Source organism: Nicotiana tabacum, chromosome 4, assembly GCF_000715075.1.
Source record: "Nicotiana tabacum cultivar K326 chromosome 4, ASM71507v2, whole genome shotgun sequence".
Classification (NCBI taxonomy): domain Eukaryota; kingdom Viridiplantae; phylum Streptophyta; class Magnoliopsida; order Solanales; family Solanaceae; genus Nicotiana; species Nicotiana tabacum.
This window is the reverse complement of record NC_134083.1, coordinates 82,538,970-82,553,080: the sequence shown is the minus strand read 5'-3', so window position 1 is coordinate 82,553,080 and position 14,111 is coordinate 82,538,970. Positions and strand designations below refer to the sequence as shown.

General features: G+C 37.1%; 2 protein-coding genes across 2 annotated transcripts; both read right to left on the bottom strand.

Moving 5' to 3' along the window:
• Positions 1-222: 222 nt before the first annotated feature.
• Positions 223-711, bottom strand: LOC142180008 (uncharacterized). Its single transcript, XM_075250925.1, has 2 exons — positions 572-711; positions 223-508 (listed from the first exon to the last, which is right to left on the bottom strand). The coding sequence occupies exons 1-2, from the start codon at positions 709-711 to the stop codon at positions 223-225; spliced, it is 426 nt and encodes a 141-aa protein (XP_075107026.1).
• A 5,575-nt stretch (positions 712-6,286) lies between these two features.
• Positions 6,287-10,565, bottom strand: LOC107769066 (uncharacterized). The gene is made up of 3 exons (XM_016588280.2): positions 8,889-10,565; positions 8,477-8,666; positions 6,287-8,012 (listed from the first exon to the last, which is right to left on the bottom strand). The coding sequence occupies exons 1-3, from the start codon at positions 9,928-9,930 to the stop codon at positions 6,563-6,565; spliced, it is 2,682 nt and encodes an 893-aa protein (XP_016443766.1). The 5' UTR covers positions 9,931-10,565; the 3' UTR covers positions 6,287-6,562.
• Positions 10,566-14,111: the final 3,546 nt, after the last annotated feature.

Sequence of the window (14,111 nt, the reverse complement as noted above, 5' to 3'; positions counted from 1 at the left end):
TCTACTTCTTGAAGAACCCTTTCCTCTCCTCAGGTGCTTCATGAAGTCTTTGGTGATCATAGCCATTAATTTATCTTCCAGATCAAAACCTTAAGTGATTCTGAGTGCCAAGCTCCTTTACTTCTTAGGTACATCCATTTTCATGGTTTGTCTCCTAAGTTCATAGGCAGTGAGATTCCCAATCAATTCACCTAGTGGGAGAGTGACAATGTTCTTTGACTCCTAGATGGCAGTGATCTTGCTTTCCCAAGTGATAGGCAAGACCCTAGTAAGTATCTTCTCAACCCTCTCTTCTTCAAGAATAATCCTTCCAAGAGAGTTTAGTTCATTTGTTAATGTAGTGAACCTTGTGTAAATTTCTTGAATAGTTTCTCCATCCTTCATAGCAAAGTTCTCATAATGAGAGTACAGTAGAGTTCCTCTAGATCTCTTCACCTGAGTTGTACCTTCATGGTCCACTTGCAGTGTATCCCAAATTTGCTTAGCAGTGGAACAACCTTGGATTCTACTGTACTCATCTGGACCAAGTCCACAAACAAGCTATTTCTTGGCTTTAGTATTCTTGTCCTACTTTTTCAAGTCCTTAGCAGTGCAATCTGCTCTTGTCTTTGGCACATCTACTCCTTCAGCTTTTTTCTTCAAGGTAGTCAGTGGACCATCAGTGACAATGTTCCATAGCTCATAGTCCTCTCCTTGAATGTGATCTCTCATTCTGTTCTTCTACCAAGAGTAGTACTGGCCATTAAAGAGTAGTGACCTAGCAGTAGATTGCCCTTCCCAATTTCTAGGTGGTGCACTCATCTTGATCTTTTCCTAAGGTGTTAGCCTCTTCAAGAATAACCTGCTCTGATACCAATTGATGCTTTATACTTCAATACCACATAAGATGGCGTGATTTGTGTGGTGTCCAATATTTTGCGTGCACATATTATAGAAGGACTTGGTTTTTCTATGTGTTCCTTATACTACTATTGCGGAATAATAATTGCGGAAAGTAAAGGACACAAGTATTTTTACGTAAAAAAACACCTGGCTCAAAAGGTAAAAAAATTACGACCTACTACCTAGTAGGATTTTTTTCAACACTTTACTAAATCACTGAGCCAAAAACAGTATTTACAAAACTCTTTGTATAACCTAAGGATTACCTCTAACTCTTGTGGCAACCAACCTCTAGCTGTTGTGACAACTTCAAGTTATTTTTTTACTTCAAGTTATTTTTCCAAATTGGGCAAATGCGGTGGTTGAAATCGGCTCGAGCTCCAGGAGTAATCCTACTGTGGTTATGTTTGCTCTGTTTCACAGAAGCTTTAGTGCATGACTACAATGGGGAGAAATTCGTGAGCAAAGGCAATGCATTTGTTGTCCACGGCGGCAGCGAAGGAATTTACGCCTCTACTCTTAACTTCACTGATTCTCCTTCCTCTGACTCTTTCATTCGGTAATCACTCTCTCCAGAATGCAATATATCCAGATCTGTATGAAAATTGTTAATTCCATACTCCAGAATGAATATTTATTATTTAATTTCGAGGATAAAATTTAATCAATTTATCCTTTTTACTAAGGACCCGTTTGGCCATAGATTTTGCCAAAATAAATTTGAATTTTATTTGGCAAACACATGTTTGGCCATATATTTTGCCTACATTTTGGTAAAATTCCAAATCCTAAAACCAGCTCAATAGCTGGTTTTGGGCCCAAATATCACTATTATATTTTTAAAAAAAAATTCCAAACTTTTATATTTTATAAAAGAGTCATCGTTTATTATTTTGTAACAATGTTGCTTCGTTTTCTCGGTCACCTGATAGTGCATCATGTAGTTCATTATAAAAATGATAATTTTGTATCAATTTTATTTATGTTCAGGACTATGATTTGCGATAATATAATGAATGTTATTGATAATGCTATTGTTGGGTATTTGTGATAGTTTTTAGAACTTGTGGGTATAAGTCATGTTTTATGTTTTTTCAAAACAAATTTGGGAAATATGTTTTGAAAACTGATGTCCAAACACATTTTTATCTTCAAACCAAATTTCACTCAAATCAAATTTTTCAGAACAAATTTGAGAATCTATGGTCAAACGCTAGCTAAGTATTTAGAAGTAAAGTTCTGCTTAATTCGGATTTGTGTAGTGACATTCACTCTATGTCGAATATATCGATCAGAAAAGCTTACAATCTACTGCTATTATTAAAGCTAAAATATCCTTTGGATTTCTACTGCTAAAAGCATACCTAGTTCAGCCATCAATGTTGAATTATCCTTGTTAATTCACAGCATTATGAATGGAATCTATAGTTGGATGAAAGAAGATAAGTGAATTGTGTTGTGTCGCTATTAACTCTAACTTAAATATTACACTCAAAGTATCTAGTACAATTGCTTCTAGATAAAGCTTAAAGGTACAATTCAAAAGTCCTACTACAATGAAACTAGAATAAAAGACAGACACTTGGTACTGATTTTTCTATCTGGTTCATGTAGTTTCAGGTTTGCACACTTAGATCACATAGGAATTGTTTGCAAAATGTCATGCTATTTTGCTCTCAACTCACGTTTAACTTCAGCGTTTGTGTGTATCTGTAAAATGAGAATATCCTGAAATATATAGAGATAATAGAATAGGAAATAACTAGAAATCTAATGTTTTACTCTTCCTTGATGGAAGAGTTCTAGTTATCTTCAACTTTTAACCCCTCCCTTATCTAGAATAGAGTTATCTTCGAGTAAGGAGTACTCCTCCTTATCACTTATGCAACATTTTCGTTTAGGAGATATCAAATATAACCACTTAAACTTATCTCCTTCACGTGCATGTCTTGTGTTCGAATATGCTCGTATTTGTGTACACTGTTCCTTTGTCAATATCAAAACAAGCTACACTTGCCCCAACACTTCCCATTCTGTGTTGTTCGCTTAAACTTTATGGCATTAGATGTTAGAGCTAAATGGTTGATTAGATGATTAATGATTTCTCCATTCATAAACTTGTATAAATAATATCCATAAAAGAAATAAACAATGCATTATAAAATAGACTTTCTGCAAACGATTTTCCAGAAAGAAAAAAAAAAAGCATATAACAATTGGTTCGAGTGCATGCTCATGCTTTTCTCAAAAATATTCCAACAGAGTGTTGGATTCTAAATAAAGTGAAAATGGTGTCTGCATCTTCACTATCAACTCCAATAAAGCAAAAACATACTCCCTATATATTCTAAAAAGAAGTTATGTTTTGTGAGTGCACCATGCCACTATCTTTGGTTCCTATGGACCCATCAGGGGCGGAGGCAAAAATCGAGCTACGTATTCGATCAAATATAGTAACTTTTCTTCAAACAGTATATTTATATTAAGAAATTTATTATATAAGTATAAATATTAATTAAAATACGATCATTAATACTTGAAATCGTCGTTCTAAAATCAAGATCCCATGAGATTAAAATCATGACTCCGCTCTTGCCCTTGTCTCCCCCTTTCTTTTTTCATCATGTCAAAGATTGCTTTATCTCCTTTTCATTTTCTTTATCCTTCCTAAACAAATCATCATGCAGCTTTATATTATCCTTTCTTTTGCCTCACTGTCAAGCCCACTTTTTAATTGGAGACTCTAAGCTTTCATCGGACAACTCTCTTTTAAAGTTTTTACATACCCTTTAAAAAATTTAATCTAGTTATTTGAATTATCTTTTATTTCTCTCTTAATCAACGTTTCACTTGACTAGCACTCAACTAACCAGAACAACGAGGGTGAATTTGAAAAAAAATAAAAACATCCCTAATACATATTTTTTCCTAAAATGTCAAGTACTTTAAAATAAATTCAGTTTATCAAAACGATAAATTCTTGGCTTTCTCCAAGATAAATATACTTTATTCGGTCCACAATAAGTAATTTTTTGGTTGTTTTCACACAGATTAAAAATTCATCTTATAACATTAATTAACAATGAAATTGATCATATTAACTTTTACTATCTCTTCACATAAACACTCATAACACATACTCCAACATTATTTACTCTAAGAATATTAATAATTAGTTCATTCTTAAAATCTGGAAAAATTACTTATTTTGGACTATAAACCAAAATAAAAAAATCAAATTATTGTGGACCGGGAGAAGTATTTATGCTTTTGTATTTTGCGCGTGATTGGGGTAAAGTTTAGCCTTGGGAGGGTAGGTTCTTGTAGGAAGAGCCATAGTATAGCTAGCTTTCAAGAAGGCATAAGAAAGAATTAAAGATTTTGTAATTAAGAACACTAGATAGAAATCGCACATATAACTATGATTAGACTCTAAAATTTAAGAGTAAGGCATGTTCTTGTTAATGAATAATAACACCAACCAACAGATTAGGTTTTTCTCGGGCCCAACACCATTCATGAGACCTATGCATTCCAGATATGCAATTTCAAAACAACTCATTTTTGTTATCTAAACCACATGGCTTTATACTTTTGTGAGATCTACATATCATAAGAGACTTTACCGAATATAGATTTATTGAAACTTAAAAAAAAAAAAAAAAAAAAAAAATTGTGTTGAAAAATAATTTTGGAAGTTGAAGTTGTGTTTGAACATATATTTATTTTTTTAAAAATAAAGTTTTGTGAGTGAGAAAAAATTTCATCCAAAAACTGCCCTAAACTAGTTTTTGAAAACTTGATATTTCTTTTTCAAAATTTGATCTTATTCCATGAATAAATAATATTTTCAAAACAATTTTGAAAAAAATTACCAAAATTTATGACTAAATGGGAGTTTAATTAATATTAACAACCAATATCTTCTGTTTTTCCTCTTTCTCTTTCATATTGTAGAAACGAAAATAATGATACTCCTAGTTCATTATTTGAAGAGTATTGAACATGTTACCATTTTCTAGCAACTTAGAGATTTTTTATGAATATTATTAATCTAATAGGTGTGCAGAGCTGAAGAAGTTCAAAGCCTATAATTATTTTTTTATGAAAATTAATGATGCTTTACATTTTATAGAGGTGGAATTGTTTAAAGATAAAGACACACAAACCAGTGTTCGGTCCTCCTTTTTATTTGATTAAAAAACTAAGAAATATATCTTCAAGCAGAGATACTTCCAACTACTAAAAAAGACATGAAGAACAAGAAGAAAAAAACATAATGAGTTTCAGCAGCTGAAAGATGACTAAATACTAAAAACCAAAATATGCATTTAAATAAATAATATAGTTACTACCAGAATCTAAAGACAGATCACTGTTTCTTCAGCAGCATCATATTTCCAATTAATTTATTTCCCTACTCAGAACCATTTTCTCTATTTCATTAATTAAATTAAAAATTGAGTTTTTCCTTGTCACTTTTGCTTTTGTCTGAACTCTGTTAATATATATTCTAATAATCACTAGTTGGATTGTTTGCTTTGAAATGGGAGCTAAGAATCTTTGAGGCACTCAGACTATCTACTCACTTTTTGACTTGGCCAATGTAAATTTCTGACACTGTCATGTTTGGTAAAGTAATTCAGAAAATAGAACATCTGACTATCCTCTGTAGTAAAATTCTTTCTCCTTAAACTTGAAAAATATAACTTGGGTTTAAGTGATTTTTCTCTACTTTTTTATTCAGTGGAGTTAAATTGTTTATCTTAAGAGGCAGAAAAGGACTACTTCCTCCCTCAAGGCAGTAATAAATATAAATTTGACTTGGATATTATATCATTAATAGTGAAAAAGTAAATTAATAGTTAAACAGTTAGTCTATTTACTATAAACGTTATCACATCAAAATTTAAACATAATAAATAAATTTAAATACATAAAAGTTACTCTCAGTCTCTTTCCATGATCGTGAGCCAAGATTTCATCGAAAACAACTCTCTATTCTTCCGGATTAGGGATAAGATCTACGTATACACTACCCTCCTAGACCCCACTTGTGAGATTCCACCGAGTATTGTTGTTTAATATTTTATATGATACACTTTGACTGATGACGGAGTTCAAGAATTAAAAAAAAAGACTTTTAAACCTTATGGAGTAAAACAAAAAATAAATATTTGTATAATTATAAACCATCTCATTACAAAAAATGAAAAGTCTAAAATTAAATTGTAACTCACATAAACTTATACTGTACTATTGCTGCTATGAGAAGTCATATTCCATACTGACAAACATACATGCACCAAAGGCATCAGTCTGAACAATTTGGCCGAAACTGCAGTTAGTGGCACATCCACTTTCAAAATTTGAATAAACAGCAACATATTGCAAGAGTCAAATGTTAAGGAATTAAGATAAATTTAGATAATAACCATCTATACTGGAGCCCGGTGAAAAGGAATCCGGTAACCATGGTAGCATAGAGAAGCAATTACAAAAGTTGTAACTCAAAGGACTACAGAAAGATGAACAGAAGGATTCTACAACAAATAAGAGTTAAAAATTCTCAAACAACAAATTTCAACTTCTCTGAATAAACCAACCGGATTCTTCTTCGCCAGGATAAGACATTGATAATAATGCATTTCTCACAATCTCCTATTTGTCAAGTGAACGATCATACAAGTTCATCCTGGCCTTCTGAAGGACATCGGATCAGCTCCAATATGTTAACCACTTCTGCCATATCAGGCCGGTTAGATGGAACTTGTGATGTGCAGATTAATCCTAACTTCATGACAGGAATCGCCTCATCTGCTGGAAATTTGCCCTGCAGCCTTGTATCTATACAATCTTCTATCCTGCCTTCTTCTAATGCTCCTCGTACCATGTCACACAGTACTACCACATCGTCCTCCATATATTCAACTGGTCGCTTTCCAGTGACTACCTCCAGAATAAGAACTCCAAATCCATACACATCACACTTCTCGGTTATCTTCACAGTTTTGCATGCAAATTCGGGTGCCATGTAACCGAGTGCACTCTGGATTTTGCTACTCAAAACATATCGATCTAGCATTGGTAACAATCTTGCTAAGCCATAATCTGCAACTTTAGGTTCACCTGAGCTATCAATCAGGATATTGCTGGACTTTAGGTTGTAGTGGATTATGTTCATTTGGTGCAAGTGAGCCAAGCTTTTTGCTGTCCCGAGAATGATGCTGAACCGCTCATTCCATGTGAGTAAATTCCCGCCAAATTCTTCATGGAGATGCTTAAACAAATTGCCACCGGCCACAAATTCATATATAAGTAACTGTAAAGATGGTGTCCAATAATAACCCTCAAGGGTGACAAGATTGTGGTGACGGGCTTTTCCCAATTTCCTAACTTCCCTCTCGAAGTCTTCCTGAGATTTAACAAGACTGGAGACCGTAAGCTTCTTAATGGCCACCGAATGCCCATCTCCAAGGACGGTGTGGTACACTGCTCCAAAACCACCTCGCCCGAGTTCACAATCCTTGTTAAGCAGAGCATGTGCCCCTGTGCTGAAGTCAGGATCACCTGAAAACATGACAAGCTTACCGGAATTTGCATCCGTAGATGGAGAACGGCTAAAATCATCTCCACCAGAAAATGTAAGGGCTGCAGCAGCAGAGAGCGATGTTGTGGACCGGACACGAATATTGAGCACAGTAATGGCAATCACGCCAACAAAAATAACAGCAGCCGCGCCAATGGCAATGAGGGCAGAGATGCTTAGGATTTTCTTCTCATGGCGAAAACTCTGAGGGACAGTGCTGGGAGTGGAATCAGTGGAGTTGGGATTAAGAACAATTGGCTTGGGCATGACGGTAGAACAAGACCTATTGACAGCAGCCCCACATAGAGACGGGTTTGCTAACACTGAATAAGGAGAAATAGTATTAAAAAATCCATTAGAAGGTAGTTCTCCCTGTAGCTGGTTGTGTGAAATGTTGAATGATAAGAGATGGCCAAGATTTCCAAGCTGCTTTGGTAAGGTTCCGGTTAATTTGTTAAAGGATAAGTCAACGTTTTGAAGGTAAGTCAGGTTAGCAAGAGCTGCAGGTACAGGACCAGTTAGACTGTTTTGTGATAGAGACCTGGCAATTTGGTTGAAACAAAACATTAACCAAGTGTAGTAAAAAGTTCATATTAAGGGAACGGCCCACGCAATACAAGTAACAGATATAAGTTGATGGATCATAAAACCAACGAGAGTCTGGCAATCTGATATTGTTGGTACTTTCATGTTTTTAGGCAAGATAATACTGACCTCAAAACATATTTAATGCACTTTAGCACATTCTAATAAATGTTAAGCACCTAGAATTTACAATAGAAGCCGATAATGTTTATTTATTTCATAGCAAACTAACTAATTCAGCATCACATTTGACTGAGAATCCCAAGTATGGATTTGTGTTGGATCTTGAGACTAACAGACTAACACGATAGTTCTGAATGCTAAAAATAATGTAAACACAAAGTTTTAAGGAACTTCAAGCAGAGAAAGGTGATATCAAATGACGAATTAATTTAAGAGTAAAGAGGATCAACAACTTACAAGGACACAAGTGAAGAACAACTGCCAATTGAACTAGGAATTTGTCCCACCAAGGCGTTTTTCTCCAGCCTAAGTTCCTTGAGAGATGTGACTCCTCCAATTTCCGCAGGGACAGTACCATAAAAGCGATTCTCACTCAAGTCTAGAATATTCAACAACTTCAATTGTCCAACAGTCTTAGGAACGGTGCCTGCAAGTGAATTTAAAGACAAATTCAAGGATTGCCAACTACTAAACTCACCAAAAGCACTCACCAAAAGCTAATGAAATTTCACCAGATAACTCATTGCTAGACATATTTTTACGAGTGATGAAACAAAAGCATTACTTAAATTGCCAAATAAATTATTCGCGAAAAAACATAACTTGCTGTAATGTAATTCTAATTTAAATGCCCAGGTAGGAAAATTACCCGTCAAATTGTTATGACTAACATCCAATGTCAGAAGGTTAACACAACTGCTAATGGACTCCGGTAAGCTTCCAGAAATCACATTCTGCGACACGTTTAGTAGTTTCAACGACTCAAGTTTTTCTACTGAAGTTGGTATGCTACCAGAGAAGCTGTTCTCAGAAAAATCAAGAATCTCAAGACTTTTCAATTCTCCAATCCATTCTGGTACAACGCCAGCAAAAGCATTACGTCTCAAAATGACTTCATTACACAAGCTAAGCTTCTGCATTGTGCTGGGGAGTTCTCCAGAGAAAGAATTTCCACTCAAATCAATTGACCTCAAAAGCCAACAATCTCCAATTCCATCTGGAACTTCACCCTTGAAATGATTTCCCCCCAAGTTTATTGCTCTCAAATTACTCAGACCTTCAATACCAGCTGGAATTTCACCATCCAACAAATTATTCGACAGATCAAGAGACCTTAGTCCATTCAAAGACCAAATCCCAGAGGGCACCAACCCTGAAAATTGATTTGACGACAAATTAAGTGACGCAAGCGTCGCACAAGAGCTCAAACTCTCTGGTATTTCACCTGAAAAATTGTTCTTGGCCAGAGAAATTGATCTCAACGGCCCACATTTTTCAAAATAATCACCAGGAATGGGACCAGATAAGCTGTTCTGACTCAAATCAAGAATCTTGAGATTCGCGAGCTGAGAAAGACTAACACTAATGCTTCCAGTAAGATTGTTGTTTGCTAACGAAAGCTTGTGAAGAAACTTCAAGCGTAAAAGGCCTCTGCTTATCCTCCCTGAAAGTCCAAACCCGTCAAGAACAACATCAGATACCCTATTGGATCTTGGGTTGCAATTTATTCCGTTCCAGTTACAAGGACTATCATCCTCTTCATTCCAAGATTTCAGCTTTCCATCTGGATCTTCAACGTCCGATTTGAACACAATTAGTCCCAGTACATCATCATTCAAAGATGGGTTCAATGCTCCCACAGAAATAGCAGCTAAAAGACACAAAATTACAATAAGTAACAACTTTCTCATTTTCAATCTCCTTCCCAACAGATAATACAAACCAATGCACTGCTTATAATTCCATTATCAAGATTCTAAGGTATAGAGACCAAGTACGAGGTTAGCTAAAAACAATATTGAAGGAAAATACGAGAAGCTGCCTTGGCGTCCCTACTTGTTTCTTAAGACAATGTTTGGTTTGCTAAGAAAAACAAACTTCCAAAACAGGAGTTGAAATGACCCGTTTAGACTAAAGATGAAACACTTGGGTCCAGAGACTAAAATGGCAATCCAAACAGTTCCTCAAAGCAAGACCCAAAACCCTAAAATTCTACGAATCTGCTAAAAGAGTAAACTTCAAGGAACCAAAAGAAAAGACAGAAAAGAAAGGGGCAGAAAACAGTTCAGTGAGAGCTAAAATTTGGCTAAAACAGGAAAAAACTCAGAGCAGCTAGACCTTAGAACGAAAGCACCAAGCCAATGTGAGTTAAGAATTAGCCAGGAAAGAAACCGGCGGCGGCGGAAAAGTATGCCCTGCCCTTAAAAGAATTTAACAGGAAAGCCGCCGGAGGGAGAATGAGGTTTTCCGGCGACGGCGAGTTAGTGAAGTATTTAAAGCTCTCTCTCCTCTCTCTCTTTCTCTCTTTAATGTCTGAGTGGGATACAGAGAGTCTTTATTAACGGGAAAAAGAAGAACAGGGAGGGATATGCCTTTATTTTATATGACACGTGGCGTTGTATAGTAGGTTATTCGGAGTCTGATGTGGATTTACACGTAGTCTTTGTCAGGAGGGACTAACCAGTAGTAATGCTTGAAAATTTAGAAAACGTTAATTCAAAAATAAAAAACGGCAAAAATTAACAAAGTGGCCCACCTTAATCAACTAAAGGAATTCACTAAAATGGAAGTAATAAATAAAGTGGGCAGTTCACTAAAATTGAAGTAATAAATAAAGTGGACAATTTAATTGCAGCACCCCACCACCCACTGGCCACTGCAAAGGGAAGAAGCAGTAAAAACTTGTTTTTATTTATTTATTATTATTTTGAAGTAAATCCATTTTGTTCAATATTATTATGATGCACGTAAAATTGTGCGCAATAAAATTTTGTAAGTCAAAGAAATTAATGTTCTTGATGTAAAATTGTTCTAGAGTCATCTCATGCAATACCTCCTCATTTACGCACACTACTACAAATGTTCTCACTACACTATTAGAAACTTTAGGGTTTTATAACATTTTTGCATGGGGTGAAATATGTTCATTTTTAATGATCGCATGAGGAAGCGACACATGGAACTGAAGACAGAAGATAGACAAACCCGGAGGCAACAATCACGATTGTCATCGAAAAGAATGATACTAATAAAGACAAAATAAATGTCGTCATCCGGTAGCATTCAAAGAAGAATGTTCTATAGGATTAGTGCATGATCCCTTGCAGAGAATATGGCATTCACTGCCCACCGTTACACATTCTTCAATGGCCCTCATAATTGTCATTAAAGAGGAGATTAATCCTAGGACCTTGTTCCCTAGGTGTAACTATAAATAGTGAGTTATATCGTCATTGTAAGGACACGAATTTTCTGACAAGTATACATTATACTTCATCATAAGCTCAAATAATATTTTACTTTCTTGTTTATTTGCACTGTTCTTATTGCTCCCGGTAACTCTGCGCCCTGAACCAAGATATTTGCCATTTATTTTGATTTTAAGGCTAAGTCTTATATTTCTGTCTAAGTCGTTTGTTATTTTTTGATCGAATTAATTCACTTATCTATAAACCACGTATAAATTTAACTGTACCGTTTTACGGGTAAAAAGTTTGGCGCCCACCGTATGGCATAGACAGTCGTGTAATTAAATTGATCCCTGCATTTATTACTAACTTGTTTGATTCTTTGTCCTTAGCAAAACTCATTAAAAATGACAGATAATGATGTTAACAACACACACAACGTTGAGGCCCGAGGAAATCAGCCTCAGCACGAGGATTCAATCAGTGAACCCGCAACGAGGGGAATGAGGTCACGCCAGAAGAGCAACATGAGGCCATTATAGGCCATCTCACACGACAGGATAAGGTCATAACGGAGCTGAAGCAAGCATTGTCGGGGGCTTCTAACAACGCGAATGGACAAGGCCTAGTTCTTCCCGGTGCTCCCGCAAACCAAATGACGCAGAGGGTCGACAACTACACCCCGAGGGGCGAGGTCGACTCCGATGGGGCCGGGGGGAACGGATCCGGTCACAACAACGAGAGTGATCCCTTTAAAATCGAACTCATGCGATTTATGAGGGAGGTAAATGCCCGAATGGGTCAAATCCCATGCGCACCACCAGTTCTGAAAGGGTCGGACTCAAAGAAGTACACACAATTACCGTACAAACCAAGCGCGGTACCAGAATTGACCCCAACGCAGTTTAAAATGCTAGACGTGCCAAAATATGATGGAACTTCAGATCCTAAGGAGCATATCACCACCTATACAAAGGCAGTGAAGGAAAACGATTTAGCTCCCAGCGAGATTGAGTCAATTTTGCTGAAAAAATTTAGGGAGACTCTTACAAAGGGAGCCCTGACGTGGTATTCGCTTTTGCCTGAGCATTCCATAGACCTTTGAGATGCTCGCGGACTCTTTCATCAAGGCCCATATTGTGGCCAGAAAGGTACAAGCCCGAAAGATCGATATATCCAGGATTGCGCAAGGAGAGTCTGAGTTGCTGCGGGAGTTTGTAACCAGGTTCCAGAAGGAAACGATATTGCTCTTGGCCATACCGGACGAATGGGCGACTGAGGCATTCACAAAAGGTCTGAATCCGAGAAGATCTGAAGCTTCCCGGAAGTTGAAAAAAAGTTTGCTCGAGTTCTAGGCAACAACTTGGACGAATGTTCACAATCGGTATAAGCCAAAGATAAGGATTGAGAATGATCAATTCGGTTTCCCGGCGTCGGTCAAGGGTCGGGACCAGGAGAAGAATAAAGAGAAATTAAAAGATGATTTTGACACAGATCGACGGTCTTCGAGGAGTCAGTTTTTGCCCTATGAACGGGCCGAAGGTCATGGCAGAGGTTTTTGATCTGGGACAGATTCACTGCCAATAGGAGAGCTGATCGTGGTCGAAACAACAGGTCGTTACAGAACAAGGAAATGTCAGGTTCTCAAGATTCTTCCTACCCCAGACTTTCCAAATACAACTTCAATGTGAGCATAGTGGAGCTGGTGTCGGCTATGAGGAACATTAAAGAAGCACGGTCCCTAAGGCCAATGAAATATGATCCCAGACAGAGGGATCCTAATTTGTGGTGAGAATACCGCTGGACAAACAGTCACCAGACTGGGGACTGCCAGCATCTATGCGAAGAGGTGGCGATATTGCTGAAAAATAGCCATCTCAGAGAATTTTTAAGCGATCGGGCTAAAAATAACTACGGTCACAATCGTGATAATGTAGAGTCTTCAAAAGTATGAGAAGATCCCCCGCGCCTGATGATCAACATGATTTTTGGGGGGAACGAGGTTAACAGGGTTACTTTAATGGAGGAAGATGCATAAGGACTACTGCTATCACATAATGACGCCCTGGTAATCTCTCTAAACGTCTTAGACTTTAAAATTAAACGTGTTCTGGTAGATCCAGGAAGTTCGACCAATATTATCCAATGGAGAGTGTTGGAGCAAGCCAAGCTCACCAGAAGTATCATTCCGGCCACAAAGCTCCTCGTCGGGTTCAATCTGGCAAGCGTGACAACCCGAGGAGAGATCTTGCTGCCCACGAATGCCGATGTGGTGATGAGCACGACCCTTTTCAAAGTAGTGGACAGCGATATGGGTTACAACATCATCTTTGGGAGATCATGGTTACACAAAATGAATGTTGTGCCGTCAACATATCATTAGCTGCTGAAATTTCCATCTCTCGAGGGAGTTAAACAAATAAGAGGTGACCAACCGGTAGCAAGGGTGTTGAGTGCTATCTCAGTCTCCAGTAGCAAAGGGAAAGAACTTGCGGCATAGCAATTAAAGGAACCGGTGCCTGCTCCTGAGCCAAACGAAATCAACCAGGGGGAAGAGTCATCGGAATCCTATCAGGTACCAAGTTATTTTCAGGTACCAGAAGAGACGGACACAACCAAGTCTACAACGGAGGAACTTGAACAAGTCACATTGTTTGAAAAGTTCTTGGAAAGGAAGTTCCACT